This window comes from Cucumis sativus, chromosome 1 (assembly GCF_000004075.3).
Source record: "Cucumis sativus cultivar 9930 chromosome 1, Cucumber_9930_V3, whole genome shotgun sequence".
NCBI classification, from domain to species: Eukaryota; Viridiplantae; Streptophyta; class Magnoliopsida; order Cucurbitales; family Cucurbitaceae; genus Cucumis; species Cucumis sativus.
This window is the reverse complement of record NC_026655.2, coordinates 19920422-19940786: the sequence shown is the minus strand read 5'-3', so window position 1 is coordinate 19940786 and position 20365 is coordinate 19920422. Positions and strand designations below refer to the sequence as shown.

Genomic DNA, 20365 nt, shown 5'->3' with positions numbered 1-20365 from the left:
TGTTCAACACCAAAGTTGCTATGAATTTGTAACGTAGAAGAACGATCAACATTAATCTCTTAAAAAAAGAAACAAAGTAGAGTCATAAGTAGGTTGGATGTATAAAAAAAATAGTTATGCACTTAAATGAGCATAATAATGGCTCACCCATGCATGCACGTTGGCTTGTCTACCAAATGTTCAAAATTGGGTGATAAAAGATGTATGTGGTTTGTCAGAAAAAGATATGTGTGCTTTCTCATCACCATAAGTTGCTCTTTTGAATTTTAAATATTGAAGCTTGTGTTAATGACTAACAAATGCATCATTCCTCACACCCGTTACTCTTCACCATTTTTGCTTCTATCAATCTACAACCTAAAACTAATAGTTATACCAAATAAAAAACAATGCAAGGTCTAAATTGATATATTATATATGAAAATTTAAAATTTAAATTAATACGTTTATGAAAAAGTTCAAGATTTTAATTTGATATAACTATTAGTTTGGGGTTTAAATGGATATAACTCTAATATTTGTGGTTTAAATTGATATAATTACTTATGTAGAATTTAAATTGACATGACTCTCCAAACTACAAGGTTTAAATAATCGATACATTTAGTTTAACACTTCAAGTATATTACTTATGATGGTTGAGGAGAAGGAATATTGAGACTATTTATAGAATTCATTATTTAATGTCATCGGTTGGTATATGTGCATTTTAACATCATTAGTGCATGTGTAGTTGTTGAAATAAAGCTAAGACATGGACGAAAGTGGATGTCTCTGTTCCAGTTCAATAACAAGCCAAAAAAATAAAAATAAAGGAAAGTTAATTATGTAAGATTATCGTTTCTTGGTAGGGATTAGAAAATTCATATGGACTAAGATAAACCCTAACTCAAATCCTGTATAAATACTTTTTATAGCTTCACATGTAAGGTATCTAAAAAGTTCAAACTTCTTCTCTTTCTTTATAATTCTCTTACTAACTTAATTAGCATTTGAGTCGGTCGTGACATGATTGCGATGCGAAGCTGTCGACGTTTTCGTTTATTTAATTTTTTTAAAAAAAATGTTTGGAATCGTCACCAAACATATTAAGGTGTGATTGGTAACCCAAAAAAAAAATGATCTATGTAAATTTATGAGATCTAAAGTTTAGGAGTCAGTTGTGTGTAGAGAAGTGTTAGCACCCTACAACATCCATAAAATGGTTATCCTATTTTATCTTTTAAACTAAATTAAAGAGATTCACGGAACAAAGTTTTTTATTTTGTTTTTTTTAAATGTCATGTGGTTATCATGTGTCTCAACCTACTCCGACTCCCAGGAGGCGTCAACAGTCTCGAAACTTGGAGTTAGAGAGGTACGTTCACATAAATAATAAAATTCCAATTACCATAGCTCCAGGAGCGGAGAAGCCAATATCTCCACACGCTGTCCGGTTCAGCACAACACCATTAGCGTGTGTGAGAAATACATTTTTAGTCCACTATGTTAAGTGGAATGATGTTGGGAGAGAATACATTGAGATAGTTAAAGGCAAATTCAAAATTGCATTAGTTTTTCCTTTGAGACATACACCTCGTTATATAAAGAAAACTAATATATGTGATTTTTTTTCGTTCGTAGCGCTTTTTCGTGCTTGATTTCAACGATCAAGCCCTTACTAGATTTGTTGAGTATCAGATGCTCACATCTTTTAAAAAGTTCAGGGGTGACTGTCACCAACATTTCAAACGGTTCAAAGATCCAGAACAGGCATGTGCCAACCCACCTAACATATTGGTGGAATATATTGAAGATTGGCACTTCCTCTGCGATCACTACATGAGTCGTGCATTTCATGTGAGATTTACGAATTCCAATTATATATGTTATTTTACTTAATTTTCTTTACGAGTGTGTGTACTCTTAACAAACATATTTTCATGCAGGAGCAACACAGATGAACAAGGTTGCTAGGTAGAAGCAGTCTTACTCTCATAGTAGTGAGTCGAAGTCGTTTCTACAACAACAACATGACCTTGCTGAAGAACGAAGTATACCAGTCGACCGACTTGAATTATTCAAAGAAATCCACGCTCGGAGTGGAGAATTCATTTCGCCTGCAGTTGCGGATGCGCATGTTAGTTTGAACTTGATTTTCTCTAACTCATAACTTAAGTAAAATTTTATTTCTTATAGAGTCAAATGTTGGCACTTCAGTCCCAGTCTACCCAAGAGGGTTCTCAGCCACTCTCTGATGATGATATTTGCGAGATGGTTTTGGGTAAGCGTCCGGGCTACTTAAAAGGTCTTGGTTGGGGACCTAAGTCGAAGTCCCGCAGAAGTTCAGGTAGCAGTTCTACGACCACTTCTTCACATTCTACAGCGGTTAAAGAAGCTAATGCAATCCTCATTGAGCAACAACGACTAGAGATTCAAGAAACTAAACGCATGATTGAAGAGCAGAGAAAGTTCTCCGAGATGCAGTCTAGACAAATGGAAGAAATGATAAAGAAGATTGAAGAATTGAGTCGGACACATGGAGGGTCATGAGGTCTCCGCGGCTTTTCTACTTTCTTGTTTTATTGCTTTCTTGCTTTAATTTCATTTTTCAAATTTAAGACTATGTTCTTCTGACATTTATGTCATTATAATACAATTTCAATTTCGATATTTTGATTGTTCAGTTTTAATTTAAATTACAAAGGAAACAAAAAAAAAAAACAAAAAAACAAAATTTTAATAATAATAATAATATTTTAAAAAAATAAAAGTTATTCCCAACATAGAACATGCGTAGAGAAAAAGGTTTATTTTCGACGCATACGAACTGCGTCGGAGGATCATTTCCCGACGCACTGTCACCCGTCGCAAGGACAACATCGGTGGATCCCAATGGGTAAGCCGACGAATAAAATATGTCGCTGAAAATGACATCGGGAAATATGAACCGTCGACGTACGTTTGTGGTGCGTCAGAGATGGGTCTCCCAACATAGTTGACCTGACGCATCGCTCAACATTGCAAAATACGTCGGGAGACTCTTCCCCGACGTTCCAGACATTATTTCCCAATGTTGTAGCGCGTCGGAAAATCCACACTCTCTTGTAGTTTAACACCTTCCCTAGGTCCCAACAAAGGCACACTATAAAAATCTTCACAGCTATAAATCACTGCCTTCAAAGGTATCCATTGAGTCTTCCATATGACATTTTCAGAACTCATTTTTGAAAAGAAAGACACCTAAGTCTCCTTCCTTGGATATGTTGGGTCCTAAACTAACATACTAAACTCACTAATTGTGCTCATTAAGTTCCATGGGCTACTGAAATCTAATTTTGGACACCTAAACTCTGTCAGAAATTTGATATGGTTGTGTATTCATATATATAATAAAAGAACACAACAATTCAATTTTCCTGCCCCTCTATTTCTACAATAGTTAATGGATCAAGAAGTTTAAACCAATATAGATATAATAGAATCAACTCCTTGTTCTATTTCAAAAAATAATCTGATCACTTTTTCATCAACATAATCTTCTACTTTAGAAAAAATCACCGCTCCATAAATGCACAACGCCACTTTTTAAAATTGAAGTTTTTTTTTCTCAAGTCATATCAAGGTGAAATTACCTAAATAAATTATTTTACATGATTGGAATTCACTTTCCTTATAGCTACTCTCTGATTATTTTGTTGCTCTGAATCATGAACACAAGCAAGGTCCTCCCTTTATTTTCTTTTTCCTAAAAATGAGAAAAAGCTATGAATGTTAAAATTTTGAAACAACTTTTATTTATTTAAAAGCTGTAAACCATCTCCTATTATCCTATCTCTCAAGGAAGAACAGAACTCTACTCCTTCAAAGTTTCTAACTAACTTTCCCGCCCAACAATTGTTCTTTATTTAACTAAATTTGAAGAAGTCATCCTCAAACTCAAATCGCTCTAGGTGAACTACTTTGAACGATTCCATAGTTTAGGTTAAAGTTTTCAGTTTATGTTTTCAGTTTTTAGTTTGAAATTTGACATGGATGGAAAACTATGTAGTTTTGGTGTTTTTATGTGGTCACACTTTTCCTTGATTTTCACACGCTGAAAGTTATCACTGATAGGTACTAGAAAAGAGAGTAAGATCTTTTCTTCAACAATGTGAGTTTGTGTCACCTTTATTAGATAGTCAAATGACACATTCTCTTCTCCACCCTTAACTTTTATATGTTTTTTAAATTTCGTGGCATAGACGGTTTTTAAAATTTTTGACAAAGTCTATTTTGTTGTTTGCTTAGGGTTAAAGAAATAAACAATTTTCCTTTCTTTTTCAAGCATGTTAAGCATCGTCTGATATTCTTCTATGGTTGGCAGTAAATCACACGACCCAAACATGAAACAACGGATCCCAAAAATTAATTATGTCTCTTAAAGAAAAATAATTCACCGGTATGTACATCAACTTTTCTATATGTTCATACTTCTTTGAAAACATGAATCTTCATTGAGGTATCAATGCCTCCCAGATCATTTTTAGTTTTACTAAATCATTTTGTGTAAAAGAGAGCTGACACCTAAATATTATTGATACTTGAGAAGAAATGTTTATGACATCTCCAAATTTTTGTTGCATCTCTTCAGCCCATTTAAGAACATTGTTTGGCTCATCAAACTTATATTTAAAAGATGAATGTATTGACATATTGGACATCTTGGTATTTCAACACTGTTTCTTTTTTGCACAACTATGACAAAGAGTGACAAAAAGAAAAAGATATAGTCAAATCACTTTCTACAACATAAGAATAAAAATAAAAAATAAAAATATGAAAAAGAGAAAAAAAAAAACAGTAAATAAGGTTTTCATGTGCTTGTAAGCACTACTCTCCTTATTTTTTAAAAAATATATATTTTTTATTTTCAAGATTGTAAATGTTTTCATGCACGTGTGAGCACTACTCTCCTCATTTTATTATTTTTTAAAATAATTTAATTTTAGTAAATCAAAAGTTTTCATGCACTTGGTAAACACTACTCTCCTTATTGTTGAAGTCAAAGACCCAATTTCAAAGAAACCAAGATAAATAATAACTTCAATCAAAATTTCCTTTAAAAAATTAATATTGTAAAAAATACTATGATTAGACCCATTTTTTTAAAAAAAAAAAAAACAAAACAAAGGAAATATGTATGAAAAAAAAATTTTGGACACTGACTTTTGGATAAAATATGCCAAAAAGAAAATGACATGACGTTGGTATCTTCTAAACTCTTAGAAGGGAAAATCCCTCAAACTTATTCTAATGTTATTTAAGAAATAGCAAAAAAATTAATCTGAGCGAGGATTTTTCATGTGCCTGCACGGAAGTCGAAACCACTCAAAGGTTAACCCTACTCCATCCTCAATTCTAGTACTATAAGGTTGTAGCCCGGTAGAGAGCTTGTGAGTGTGAGTAAAATGCATGATGACGTATAAAAAAATGTACATATAATAGTATAAAATATTCCATATGAATCAAATAAAAAATAATAATTAAGTGAACCAACAAATCATAATAAAATAAGGATAATAGATTTAAAAAAAATGTAACGGCTCAACTCTCTTAAATAATGTTCAATTTTTCCAATGGAGTTGACAAGCTATCGCAACGTGATCGCGACGCGGAGAGGCCAATGTTCTCATTTATTTAGTTTTAAAAAAAAATTAATAGGTTTGAAGTCACCACCAACCATATTAAGGTGTGATTGGTCATTCAAAAAAATAATTTTAAAAAATAGACTACCTAAATTCACGAGATTTAAGTTCAAGAGTTAATTGTGTGTAGCGAACATGTTAGCACCCTACAACACCCATAAACATAAAATGGTTAACCAATTTTATCTTTTAAACTAAATTAATGAAGATTCACGAAACAAAATTTTTTATTTTGTTTTTTTTTCAAATGTTCCATGGTTATCAATTAAAGAAAATAAAACATAAGCATGAATCGATAATTATTGGTGGCATAAAAGCAATTAGAAAAATGAAGTTTATTTTTTTGTTTCAATTTTTTTTATTATTATTATTCATCTCTAGAATATTAAAATACCAATTTTGATAGTTTAATCTTCATCATAAATGTCTAATGAGAAATTTCATGTACCTAAAAATTAATAAATCTATAGAACACTACTCCGTCCGATTTAAAATATGAAATTGTTTATAAATTTAAAAAAAATTATTATTTAAAATTGAAATGGATAATAATAATAATAATTTGTTAGCAACTTAAATATATGCAGATCCTCCTTTTTTTTTTTCTCTGTGACGTCACGTGAAAACCAAAATTTGGCAATATAAGTGTGGGTTATCTTATAAGATTATATGTATGATAAGAATAATAATTAAGTTTAGTGATACCAACTTAAATATGGAAAGCAACACCCTACCTTTCACTTTCTTTAAAAAGAAAAAGGAAAAGAAATAGCTTTCCAAAGACGTGAAACTTCAAAACTTATCCAAACAATTTCATAAAGCTTTAATTGGGGATTCTCTTTTAACCCCTAAACACATTATCCCTTCATCACCCCCTCCCATTAATTAAAGAATAGAAGGATTCTATGAGTTGAGGCTTTCATCTTGACAAGTATTTTATGGTATTTGACAACCATCACACTAGTTGCAACAAATTTACATCATGGTTCTTCGGTAAAAAGTCTTACTCTCTTTTTATGTAAGAATTTTTGCACGCATCTTAAAACATTTTATATGTTTAAAATTGACCGTGTCATATACCAATTACATCATAATAACCAAACATATTATAATTGTAAGATTAGATGATGTCTCTTTGTCTATAAAATATTCAAAACATTATATTCTCTATCAATCAACTATTTTATAGGTAGAATACTATATACCACAAAATTATCCAAAACACAAACGTGAACATTTTTAACACATATCGGACACTACTAATATGATAGAGGTTAAAAGATATATATATAAATCTACAAATACATATATCTATAAATTTAGTTTGACTAAATCATTAAGATTCATATCTATCCTTTTTGTAATAGAATAGCTAATAAAATTGTCAAAATAGTCGGATCGTGCAATCTAAATGTCGATTGGTTATTAACTCACCATGAAACCAATTGTTAATCAATAATTATTCTTGTTTTACCTACAATATGAATGGTTGAATAATATTTCTTTTTTTTCAAATAAATAAACAAACGACACTACTATTCTAATCTTAACCGTATAATTAATGGAAGCGTGAGACAATTTAAAATTTAGACTGCATTGTTTTGAAAAGAATTGGAAGATAATAAATGAGAAGAAGGAAAGGTGTGGTTATTATGGTAGAGAATAATTCAAATCGGATGTGTTGCCAATTAGAATAGAATGGTTTGGTAGGAAAGAATGAAGCAAAAGTTAAAAGGTTAAAGGCTGGCGATGATGCTGAGAGTGAAATAAGAGCACGTGTCAAAGTATTAGAGGGCTGTCCTGTTGTACAGTGACAGCATGTTGATCCAAAGAAATGGGAAAGGAAAAATCGAGTGGGACCAGCTCCGGCGTCGCTGTTGTAACTCCGACGCGGTGGCTTCTTCAGCCGCAATCGTTAGATAGACGTAAATCAATCAATCATTTTAATTCAAACACTTTTACTATTATTGCTTTTTCTTCTAAAATCAGGTCTCAAATTTATTATTATTCTTTTTTCTTTTAATTCCTTTCTTTTCCTTTTATCAATTATGTAACTAAAACCATGTATTAAAAATAAATATTAAATTATAAGTTTTTTTAATCTGCTTAGCTTTTGAATAGATTTTTTAAACCCCTGGAATAGCTTTTCTCTCAACTTATTTTCTATCCAACTTTAATTTTAAATTAAAAAAATTATTAATTCTTGGGAAAATTGTAAAATAAAATAAAAATGGAATGATTAAGATTAAGGTGTATTTCATTTGATACTTACGAAAATGTACAATTTTAGTAATTATCTTTATTGTATCAAAGGATCAAAACTAAAATTTTTAAAGAAATTCAAACCAAATGTCCTTTTATTATTAATACATCTACATGTCATTTCACTTATTCTTGTTTTTACATAACTAAATTTTAGTACAAAGTTCATTGGATGAATTACACCAATTAATCTATTTTTTTTCCTTTGGAACCATTGATAAGATGAAATTAGTAAAATATATATTAACATTTTTTATATTTAAGTTTCTTATATAAAATAATTTTTGATCAAAAACAAATTTTGTTTCTAAATTGAAGAAGAAAAGTAATAAATGAAAGTGAGGCGTAAATTAGTTTGATGTCACGATTTCTTTTTAAAATGGTATAGTATAGGGAGATATATATGTGTGTGGTTCATGTTTTTTCACTCCCTAAATTCTCTCTTTTTTTCCTCTCCCTCTCTCTTCATTCATTTCATGGTTTCAATCTTGTGAATAAAACCATCAAAGGAAGTAAACCTAAAACAATAAAAAAAAAATGCAATAAAACTTTAATTTCATCCTCACACTTTTGTGAACATCAGTTTACCTGTTTCATATTATTAAATGCCACATCAAATTGATTGGTTAAAACATATTTGGTGTCAATATATATATATAATTTCATTAAAGGAACAAATTAAGTATTACAACTTCTAATAGAAAGTGAGTAATAGAAGAAAACAGGAAAATATAAAAAAGGTAAGAATGAAAAAAGGAGAGGTGGAGGGAAGATATATGTGAAGTCAATGACTTAGTTCTGCAAGCCAACACCTTGCAACTCCGTGGCCCACAAGTAACGGACACGCTTCACAATTCGTATGCCTAATCTAAATTAACACATTATTATTAATACCCTTTTTTTTCTTTTTAATTTGCTGTCTTAATTCAATTTTAATTTTCCTACTTATAACCATTTATATTAATATTGTTTACATTCAACTTTTAAGTCATCAATTTAGGTCATTTTGAATTTAATTTTAAGTGACTTCATTTTTTTTTTTAACAATTGTAAATATAAAAACTAAGATATGGAACCAAAATGAGATACATAACAAATAACCACTAGAAATAAGACATTGTTCAATAACATATATTTTTATTTAAACCATATATTTCAATTACTTCTCGAAAAAAAATAAATATTTGGATAACAACTTCTATCATTTTGTACTGAAAACAAGAAAAATATCAATATATTTCAATAAATTATAAAGTTATATAATTATATTAAATAAATAATTTAATTAATAGAGGAGATGTGGGCCCATGAAGTATAATGTGACGTCATTATCCTTTTTATAAAGAAAGAAAAGAGAAAAGAGAAAAGGTGTGCGGAGTACGACATAGAGCCGAGTCGAGTCTTTTCCAATTCCTTCTATAAATACGCGGCCCTTCATCTTCCCCTCCTTTTTAATACTCTTCCCTTTCTCTTCTCTTCCATCTCCAATGGCTGACGAATTTCAAGAATCCGATCTTTTTTTCTCCGATCCTCGCGATCACTGCCGTCACCTCCGCCGTGACGACGACGACTTCTTCAACTTCAACTTCAACTCCAACTCCAACTCCCGCCGCGGAGTCCTTGCCCCACCGCGAACGAAATATCACCACCGAACCATGCGCGACGCCTGCGTCCGTCTCTCCAAGAAGGAAATCTCCAGGTCGCTTCCGGTTAGAATTCCGGAAAGAAACCTCCACAGGACGTTGGAGGAAGACGATGACATGGACGAAGACGAAATAATTCCACCGCACTTAGTGGCGGAGCGACGAGTTGCCAGAAAAATGGCGTTCTCCGTTTGTACCGGCAATGGACGGACGCTGAAGGGACGAGATTTGAGCCGAGTAAGGAATTCGGTTCTTCGCCTGACTGGATTCTTAGAAACCTAATCAATCGCAACGAAAAACGAACGACGGCCGGCGATCGGATGATCATTTCCGATCTCTTTTTTTTTTTCCCTCAAATTAAAGAGGAAGGCGAAAAAGCTTCTTCCTCAATGAAAATTTAATTATAATTTGGGGATTTGAATTTTACCAAATAATTATCAAAACTGAAATTGTATTTTTTTTTTTTAATGTTATAAGAAAAAACAAAGATGAATTAATTAAATTTTGAGCCGAGGAGGGATTTAATTAAATTAAATTAGTGAAGCTTAATTAATTAGAGGGTGTGAAGTTTTGATTTTTGGCTTTGTGTCCTAATTATAGATTACTTCTTCATTACGGCTATTTTAAACATTCATTTTAGTCTTTCCCTTTAATTAATAATTATTATGTTAATTCTAGTTTTATAGTTCTTTTTTTTGTTAAATTTGTTTACCAAATTATATTATATTCATTACTCAATTTGATAGTTTTAAAATAGAAGTAATATTTAGGTGTGTGGATAAGATTTTAAATGTGAAAATGTTTACAAGTTTTGGGAATAAAAGTCAAATACTTTTTAATGTCAAACTTAACTTAAGCATCTTAGTTGTATGACAAACGATTATTAAAGGTGGTTGAAATGAGATATATTCTCGAATTGATTTTTCTTTTTGAGGTTGAATATATAAATTTACGACTTTTTGTTTGATACTAGAATATATATCTTAAAAGTAGTGAGGAATGGGATGTTCGAGCTTTTAGATTGAATCATGTTTGTTGATTATGTTGTAATAATTCTGAAAAGATAATAGGCTTTCCTAATTTTAATAACGAGATTACAAATGAGAATCAAAGGTAGGCATGCACTCCTCCACCCATTGTTGTACAACTCAACAAAATCGTATATGAGATTTTTACTATTCCTTATCATTTAATTTTTTTCGAAATTATTGGATCTTTTCCTTGTTCAAGAATTATGCTCCCTTCTAGCATTCCATCTCAAAAATGGATTAGAACCAACTCAATCTCGTTTTAAATCATTTGGAATTTGGACTCTTCTACGACATATTTATTTACTTATTCTCTCTTCCTTTTTCCATCTTATTCCATTCGATCATTCTTTTAAGTACGTCAATTTAATCGTTTTAAAATTTTAATTTTTTATCGGTCAAAATTAGAATATGAAATCTTTGTGTTTTTCTTCTCTCTATATCATAATGATGCATCAAAACCTTTATCATAGTAAGGATGAATCCATATTATTAGGGTTTATACATTATAAAGGGAGAGAGAGCTTTGAATTTGGTCAATCAATAATCATGAGAGAAGAAGCTAAAATTTGAAGTTTTAATAACCGAAGAAGGGGGCTTTTTTTGAGTGGGTCCCAATAGGATTAAATGAATGGTGACGTGGAATAATCAGAGGCCATCCATTGAAGAATAAAAAAGAAATATTTTTTTATTGGTTGCATGGGAAAAGATAAAAGAAATTAAAAGAAAAAGGAGAGTGGTTTCGTGATGAAGCGTTGGACGTTTGTTTAGTTCCGTTTTATTGGAAAGAAGCGAAGAGAGATTAATGACGTGGCATCCTTCTCCACATTTAAATTAAATTTAACTTTAAAAAAAAAAAAAAAAGAATTGTAATAAATGAACTGCCTTTTCATTTTTCATTCTTTTTTTATTTTTTTTAGTTCAACCTTATCTCAAGTATTGTTTCAATTATTTGAAAACTCATTGTATGAATCTGAGGTTAGAAGTTTCATTCTACCACTCCCTATGTTATATATTAAAGAAGAAGAAAAAACAGTTTGTGTTTTCAAAAAGGAATTATAGATAACATCCTTGAATTTTGTAGGTTTTTTTTTTTTATAAAATGACACTAAATTTTCAAGAGCTTAATTGGTATCCTTAGTCTTTAAAAGATATCATTACCTTTAATATATGTTTTAAAAATACTTGTTAAAGTATCAAAAGCTATATTGATAGAATTAACTAAAAGAACTTGTAGGGTTAATTTAGTGATAAAATCATCACAAAAAGTGCTCTCACCAACGCCAAAAAGATGTTTTCCCTCCTTAAATTACTTGGAGGATAATTTTTCAACTTTTTTGTTCTTTTCTACAAGGGTATTATACAAAATTAAAGAATTGTTTTCAAATTAAGAATCGAGCACGAAAAATAAGATCATGAAACTTGAAAACAAAGGAAACAAGAGCTTGGATTTATGGATAAGTAAAGTTTATAAACTTACATATGTAGAAAGAAAGTTATGGGTGCAAAAAGCAAAACTTATAAGCTTAATTAAAATAAATAGGCTTCCTTTTTTTTTTGTGAAAAAATAAAAATAGACCTAAACATATTCATAATCAAACCCTCTCGTAAGAATTAACAAAAGAAAAATTGCAAATAACAGCACAGACAATGTTCCAAATTTTCGCATGAAGAAAAAAGTGGTATTTTACAATGAAGTCACAAACTTGTGAAAAATTCAAATCAATCCACAAAAAAACCAAAATGGCTCTTTTTGGAAATAGTAAGTGTTGCTTTCACTCAAAACAAAATATAAGAGGAATTAAAGCAATGTTTAGCCAGGGAGAGAGAGTTGCTTGTTGGTTTAAGAAATGTGCATGTAATAAGGTTTCACATTTATTGTCTTCCTTTTCTTAAGCAGCAAGATTAAAGAATTGCACATAGAAATTTCTGTTTCACTTGCCATATATCACAACCCCAATTGATTACATGTGCTGTTATTGATGGAACATTTATATCCAAAAAAAGAAGTTATCAATAAAGCAAAGGATCTGAAGCAATGAGGGAGTAAATTTATTTCTATAACTGATATTTCAAGAACACGATTGATTAGGCAACATCTGAAGCAATAGTGGGGAGTAAATTTATTTCTATAACTGATATTTCAGAAGATGATTGATTAGGCAACATTTGGACTCACAGATGATAGTTGAAGCAATGGAAAAGCAACATGTTGCAACATAGCCAAGACGCGCAAAACTGTCCAAGATGAACTGCTATGAACTCTTGTTGGCTCTAGAATCAAATCAAATATCAGTCTAAGAATAACAATGAGTTGCAAGAACAAATGAGAATGTAGATACTCACATTCAAATAAAAATAAAATGGAGTGGTTTATCTACAACAGAGGCCCCATGTCTTGTCAAGCAATCAAAAGGATCTGCTTAAATACCGATCATCGTCTTCCTTTACGGAATGGCAAGGGATCCCTGTGCTTATTTGGTACATAAGCAAATTGGCTGAAGTCCATTGCAGAAGTAGACCTTCAATGGAATTGGAAAACAAGTCCAAGATGATGAGTCTAGAACAAGTAAAATGTCCATGATCTCAAGATAGGGTGTATGTTTTACCTATTGGTTTTGCTGTTCTGAACATCTTTCAAAGGGGCTCGAAGACCACTCGCTCGAGACCCCGAAGCGAATCGAAACGATGATATTACTGAAACAAATCGTTCCATTGATTTCTCTGCTATGTCTGAGTAATGACTTAAATGAGAAATGTTGGATCCAAATTTCCCTTCTTCAGTTTTTGTCTCCAGTACTGTTTCATCTAATTTATAAGAACACAACTTAAACTCGAGGAGGAAAAAATATATATATTAAAAGAAAAACATAAAAGTGGTCTGGAAGGATTTCACATCTCTAAGGGCATAATTATATCAGCTCAAACGAACGTTTTCAACCCAGTCCCCAAAAATCTCGATTGTGTGCAATAATTTTTTCCTAAACACTTACCATGATCGGGCTGCACTGTATCCTTGCACAAATGCTTAGTTTTCACATTGTCCTGAAAAGATATCAACGATTAGTATGCAGACCAATTTTTAATAAAAGAGTAGCATAAAAGGACATACCATTTGAATGCTTTCATTTGGAGAGGCTTTCCTTTTAGTGATTGTACTGTCACAAGAATTGCTAATAAAAGAGGCAACCTCGGGGGTGGTTATCTCATGGATAGCTACAGCTGCATTTTTCTGGTCAGCAAGTTTTTGGTTTTTTTCATGTTCATCATTGCTTTCTGGCTTATGCTTGAAGTAAGAACTCCTTATAATGACCCTTTTGTTGTCTTTCCTCACTTTTTCTCCAGCTGTATCAGAAAATTTCTCACAATCGGGTCTCTTATGCAGAGTTGCACAAGGCTTATGAATTGATTGAGTGTGTTGCTGTAGTAAAATATGCTCCGCTTCTCTCGTTTTATTGTTGACCATATCTTTATTCATGAAAAGCAATTAGCAAATAATTAGAAAGTGAAAAATTATTATTCAGAATTGAGGATACATACCCTTACTCCGGTTGGAAGAGTCAGAAAGAGGAAATCCATCTGCATTATCATTTCTTACCTGATCAATTCAAAAAAAGAAAGGATCAAGATGGTTTCAACTCCAAGCATGCTTCTTGACACCATATTTTCCAGAACCAAAGTCAGTTTCTTACAGGATAAGTAACTAGAAAGCCCTCTACATTTTCACATTGATGGGTAGAAGCTGGCGGGCAACTATCTTCAGGACCAAGCGGCTCATCGGCACTAATTGAGAAGTCATACCTGAGGCTGGGTTGATCAGCTGATTGTTTCGGCGCCGTAAATTTTCTCTTGGCCTCGAGAGAAGCAAAACCTTTTTTAGTGTTAAGAAATACTTGACAACCCCAGTCTCACTTGACGGACAGTTAATTGACATTTTCTTTTCAGTCGCATAATCATTGGTAGAGCAAGTATCTCCACTTCCAGATCTCACAACCAGATATATATGTTTTAAACATAAACCCTTGGTTCTACCATAAAAATACTTCTGTAATTCAAGTAGTTGGAATCTACAACCGTATGTTTTTCTTTCTAAATGTTTGAACTAAAACTTAGTGGCATTGATTTGGTCAATGATAGCATTTGTGAATGCGGTCTGAAAAGTTGTCCCTTCATGCAAACTTTACATATAAACATATGAATATGTGGTGCATAACCTAAATACAGCGTAAAAATAAAACAAAATGTTACCTAATATCACCCATATATGATTATTATTTGTTACCTCTGCCTATTAAACGAAACATAACATTTGAAACTAGAGTTAAGCAAATGCAATAAAGAATAATAATACTGGATTCCCCGGATACAAAAGTACTTCGTAAGGACATTCTTCTGCACAGGTAAATCCAACTTTTTCTTTATACATCCAGCATTAAACTCTTTTAATTTGTAAGGTCTTTCATGCACAACTCCGGTGTTTGTATCCTGCTCCTGTTCGCGTAAAGAAAGCAAAGAACTATAAGAATTACAACATACAAAACTTAAAAAGTACCAAATCTTATTCACAGGTGCCCCTCAAATCTGACAAACTTAAAAGAGGAAAATGGGATTTTTAAGCTACAAAACATCGGATTGAGAACATGAATATAACTCTCACTTAAAGCACCAATATTATTTTCGTTTCTGTTTAATTATCTCGACGCATTATTTATACCACAGAACATACTGTAGGTTCTTTGGACAAGTGAATCCAGTTATGCATATAATTACGATTTGCTTTAAATCTATCTAGCATTTGAAAACCATATGGCTAAAATGCCTAAAACAGGACATCCTAATTATTGGTAAACTAAGGAGCCATTTTTGGCCCACTAACTCTATAAGTTGATTTCCAAGTGTACACAACTTATTTTGAATAATAAGTGTTAAGCACAATCTTCTCTTTTCTTCGTACTTTTTGTATTTACCAAGGAACTCATCTTCTTGTTGATCTCTACTTTCACATTTACCAAGTAGCTCCGTCTTACTTTCTTAATCCACAATCTTACACCTCAAAATCCCAAACTCAAATCATATTTAACTCCAAGCTTATTAACTCTACTCAATGGGCCTAATGCCTCTTAACTAGTTCATCAAACCCATTTCCTTTATTAATTGAATAACATTTACAACACAAACTCCTCAAGTTTAGAAATTGTTACATGCAGTATTACGAACAAGGAAACTCGGCAAATTTTGTCTATTAATGTCATAAAACTCAAAGCCAATATTGCCACAAGAGAAGATAAAAAATATATGATGTACCTGGAATGGTAAATTCGTACACGGATCGATATCACCTTCTGCTATACCTTTAGCTATATGTTGCGGTATCGATGTATAATATGTTAAGTTGCTGCTTCTGGTAATTTAAAGAACATACTACAGATGTATGCAGAAAAATGGAATGTTATCCAACAAAAAGGATATGGGCCCAAGAAATCCAAGTCATCTTCTATATGGTCAGATATTTGAGATAGATGTACGATATCTTCAGTGATAGGGTCGTAAACCCGTTGGTGCTGAAAAGTCAATATCGCTTTCTTGAATGATTCTTCATACAGATGAGGAACTGCAACTGTGCTGTACCTTAAGTGTCTAATCACCTAGATAAAGTTATACAAGTCAATATTTTCTACATGAAAACAAGACCAATAAAACTCAGCTTGTTTTCAAAGAACCAAAACACTCTTTTGAAATACAATAAAACAATAATAATAAACTACATTAAATTAAATATTCAAACTCACCTTTTCATAACTTAAAAATTTTTTTATTAGTGCATGGGCCCTTTTAAGTCCCATTCCTGGCAATGACGGCAAATAATCACAACCACTCAAAATGCACATCTCAAGAATCATCTGTTTGGTAAATCCAGAAAAATTCAAGTCCTTGTTCTTTTGTAACATGTCATATCGAAACTCAACTCCTTGTCCAAATTTGTCCATTTTAAAGATAATCTGATATGTGCAGGAGCAGACCAACAAAAAGAAGATAAATTTCTCCAAAAATAGAGTGTAAAAGCAGATTACATCTAAGAATATCAAAGTGGATTCATGAATGAAAGGATTATCTTTGCTTACCCTTGGACAGCCAAACGGTATTAGATCAGAATCCTCAGTAAGAACAGCATCAACCTGATTGCTGATAGCCAAAAAGGTCATCTGAGCATCTGCCTCATAAGGTGCCACAACATATGATACATTCTCTCGTTTTAACACCTTGGGAATGAGGTCATGGTCAAATAAGATTCTTCAGCACACTGATAAGTATAGTTCATAAAAGCCTCAAATAAAGTACCTAACAGTTATGAAAAAGCTATTACTTGAATTAGTTCATGGGCGATCGAGGGCGTTATATCAACAGCCTTTTGGTAACACTCATAGGCAGCAGCAGAATTTCCATTCATCTCATGTTCTGTGGCACGAGCAAGATTTTCTTTTCTTGTCCTGTGGTGAAAATGAGTTTCTTTACAAATTCATGAATTTAAAGTTTAGAAACGATACATATGAAAACGAAAGCGAGGAAACTCGAAGATAAGAAGAAATGTAACTCATGCAAAAAAAGATAATAGGTTTTACGGGGATTGAAAAACTTTAATGTCCTCTTCAGTCTTCAGATATCAATGTTGTATTGTTACAATAAGCTCAACTTTGAAAATAAAAATAATGGCTACCAATAAAGAAAAATGTAGGGAAATAACCAAACATCGTTGATATAAAAAAAAAATTAGGAAAGTGAAACAGCAGGTGAGTTGATGCTTATCATACCTCGCACGTTTGATTTCTTGCTCATTCTTCATTGGAAGAAAACCTCCATCAAAGACAAGAACAGGTTTCACTCCATAGTGCCGAAGTAAATTGATTCTATGCATACAGTAATCAATGTGCCTATAATATAGAGAAATAGTCACAACCAACATAAAAAATATGAGTATACCTACTCTCTTTTGCTTATTTACCTAAACTACTATTCAACCACTCCCATATCTGATAAACTCTAGATGATAGTTAAGAGTCTCCACAATGCTGCTGCCAAACTACTTTTTTTGTCTCCTTATTTTCCCTCGTTTTAAAACTAAACGCATTACACAAAATTTTGTTTTCTGCCATAATGCTTTGATTCTAAGACTTCCAAAAGAAAAAAAAAAAAAGAGAAAACAGGCTATACATCTTAAGAAAAGAAATAGAGCCTTATATAAGCACACATCGCTTTTCAATATTTGATTACAACTCGAAGGAGACTGCAGTGCAATTTAATGACTAAACACGACGCAAACGGCAGTTTCTAACCCTATAAAAATCACAATACAGAATCAATAACAGTTTCAGAAACTTCCCAAAACTACCTCAAAAGTAAATTTTATAACCAGAAAAGCCAAAACAACCAAAAGAACGATAAGAAATCAAGTACTAAGCTAACAAGAAAGCTACCGGAGCAATTTCAGGAACTGGGTATCCGAGATATCGGGTATAGATACAGGTAAAGTAAACAACACAAAATTTTTAACCCAATATAAAAAGGGAAACTGAAATCCAGAAAAAAGAAAGGAGAATGGAGATACTTGGAGGTGGGAAGGCCATTGCAGAGCTCTTTGCTGCAGCAGAAAGCCCCTTTATGGAGCCAAGAATAGGTATCGATGGCCACAGAAGAACCCTCCAAATCCTTGATATGGATCGGCAACATTATTGATTTCAGAAGAGGCAAGAGCCCCTGAATCCCCATTGCTCTACACGGTCGATAGCTCTACGAGGATTTTGTTCGTTTCAGAAAGAAATTGAGTATTGGAGTCGGAGATTGAGGAGGAAGAAGAGAGGAAAATGGCGGGAAAATTTCATAGCTCCGAACTGGGTGGGACTCGTTTTTCCCACCCCCTAATTTTTTGGTTTTAAAAGTTTAGGATAATTAATTAATTTTAACCTCATCCCAAATTTTCAAATATATTGTAATATTGTCCATTTATTTCTTCCAAATTGAAGAAATTGTAGTATTCATCATGCATTTCATTCATACAAACCAAAATAAAACTATTTATAAAATATAACGTTAAATTATATAAAAAAAAAAAAAAAATCTCTCTAAACTTTATTAAGTCAAAATTATTTTTAAATTTTTTTAAAAATGTTCAAAGAAAGTTATTATTAATTTTGAATGAAAATGTTAAAATTTTGTTTCAAAAATATTCTTCAACTATTAAAAATACGTTTAAATTTTAAAAAAATACTCTTATTAATCCAAATTTTACACTAAAATCTATAGTACCAACAATTAAAAAACCAAAATTTTAGGTTAAAACCATAATTTTAAATTTTAATCTTTATGTTAATATTTCTATCAATATTTTCGATATTTCTATTACATCTAAAAAAAGTCTAAAACCATAAAATATATATATAAAAAAATAATAATAATCTAATAATTTAAAGAGGATTTTTCAATAGTAATAAAAAAAATACAAAACTATTGCAAAAGAAAATATTCAACAATACAAAATTCATTACACTTCATTTAATTTTAACATAAATTATAAATAATTTGTCAATTTTATCATTTTTCCTAAATCAAAATTTATGTTAACCATTAAAACTTTGATATATCTATCCACATTGACACTTTTAACTATTAAAACATAAAATTTCACATAATCTAAAAAGTTGTAAATATTTTTTTCTCTAAAACATATTAAAACAATAATTAGTCAAACAAAAAAATCTCACATTGATAGATTTATCAAACTTTTAGTATGTGTTAGTAGTTCAATACATTTTTTATTTGACAATTTAACTATGTATTAATTACAATAATAAATATAGAGATTGATTATGTTTGTAATCTACCCTTCTGTATTAATGGTCAAATAAAATTAAGACTATGATTTTAACTTAAAATTTAGGTTTTTATTGTGGCGGGCGATAATATTGGTGTAAAAAGTGGACCAATGAGAGTATTTCTTAAACTTTTCAAATAGTTAAAATGATATTTTTTGAATAAAAATTTAACCGTTTCTATCTAAATCTGGTTATAAGAGTGGTTTTAATCATTTTTAAAAGTTGTTTGAAAGTTTAGAAGTATTTTGATTGTTTATGAACATTTTTTTTAATTTAACTAAAATTTAAATAGAGTATAATAAATTTTGCTATAATTTTATATTTTACCATTTTTATAATATTTACTATTTTATGTATGGACTTTGTTATTTAATTTATGTGGCCCTAACTGTAATTGTCATCAAAACATATATGATAAGTTACAAGTAAAACAATAAATAATAACAAATAGACTAAATAATAGTATTAAAGTTCAAATTAAAATTAAAAATCTTGTCATTTGTTTTTTTCTTTTCCAAATAATTACTTTTCATAATTCAATAGTGTAATCTTCAATCCATAACTTCACTCTTAAACATCAAAAATACTTATTCTAAAATTGGTTTGAACATTCTCAAAATTCTATTATTGCAACAGTTCACACGACATTTTTAAAGAAATTTGATTCGTGAAGTTGAACTTAAGTTGATGTTGTAGTTTTATTGATTTGATGCAATGTTGTTCGATCTCTAGAATTTGATAATTTGATTCTCTCGATGTTCTTGAAGTTGGAGTCCTAGGAGAAAGCTTGTATTGTATTTTCAAATGAGCTTCAATCTTCGAGTGCGATCGGCTTCAGAAGTCTTCTAACTTTTGGAAGAATTTTCTCTAGACCTTATGGGGTAGGAAAAAAAATAGAA

The 20365-nt window shown here is 31.1% G+C and overlaps 2 protein-coding genes across 4 annotated transcripts; one reads left to right on the top strand and one right to left on the bottom strand.

Moving 5' to 3' along the window:
* Nucleotides 1–9363: 9363 nt before the first annotated feature.
* On the top strand, nucleotides 9364–10010 carry LOC101213935. The gene has a single exon (XM_004147378.3). It carries the CDS (start codon nucleotides 9416–9418, stop codon nucleotides 9851–9853), a length of 438 nt encoding a protein of 145 aa, XP_004147426.1. The 5' UTR covers nucleotides 9364–9415; the 3' UTR covers nucleotides 9854–10010.
* A 2502-nt stretch (nucleotides 10011–12512) lies between these two features.
* LOC101214177 (exonuclease 1) lies at nucleotides 12513–18500 on the bottom strand. 3 transcript variants are annotated; one of them, XR_969820.2, is made up of 15 exons: nucleotides 18203–18500; nucleotides 17409–17528; nucleotides 16964–17087; nucleotides 16722–16859; nucleotides 16389–16598; nucleotides 16069–16244; nucleotides 15904–15976; nucleotides 14967–15090; nucleotides 14292–14470; nucleotides 14140–14197; nucleotides 13712–14067; nucleotides 13593–13644; nucleotides 13209–13407; nucleotides 12946–13121; nucleotides 12513–12873 (listed from the first exon to the last, which is right to left on the bottom strand). XR_969820.2 is itself a non-coding variant. In XM_011659201.2 (14 exons), exons 1-14 carry the CDS (start codon nucleotides 18361–18363, stop codon nucleotides 13034–13036), a joined length of 2058 nt encoding a protein of 685 aa, XP_011657503.1. In that variant the 5' UTR covers nucleotides 18364–18500; the 3' UTR covers nucleotides 12513–13033. The 3 variants fall into 3 exon arrangements, 1 of the variants encoding a protein (XP_011657503.1); XR_004216924.1 differs by having other exon boundaries at nucleotides 13209–13398; XM_011659201.2 differs by having other exon boundaries at nucleotides 12513–13121.
* Nucleotides 18501–20365: the final 1865 nt, after the last annotated feature.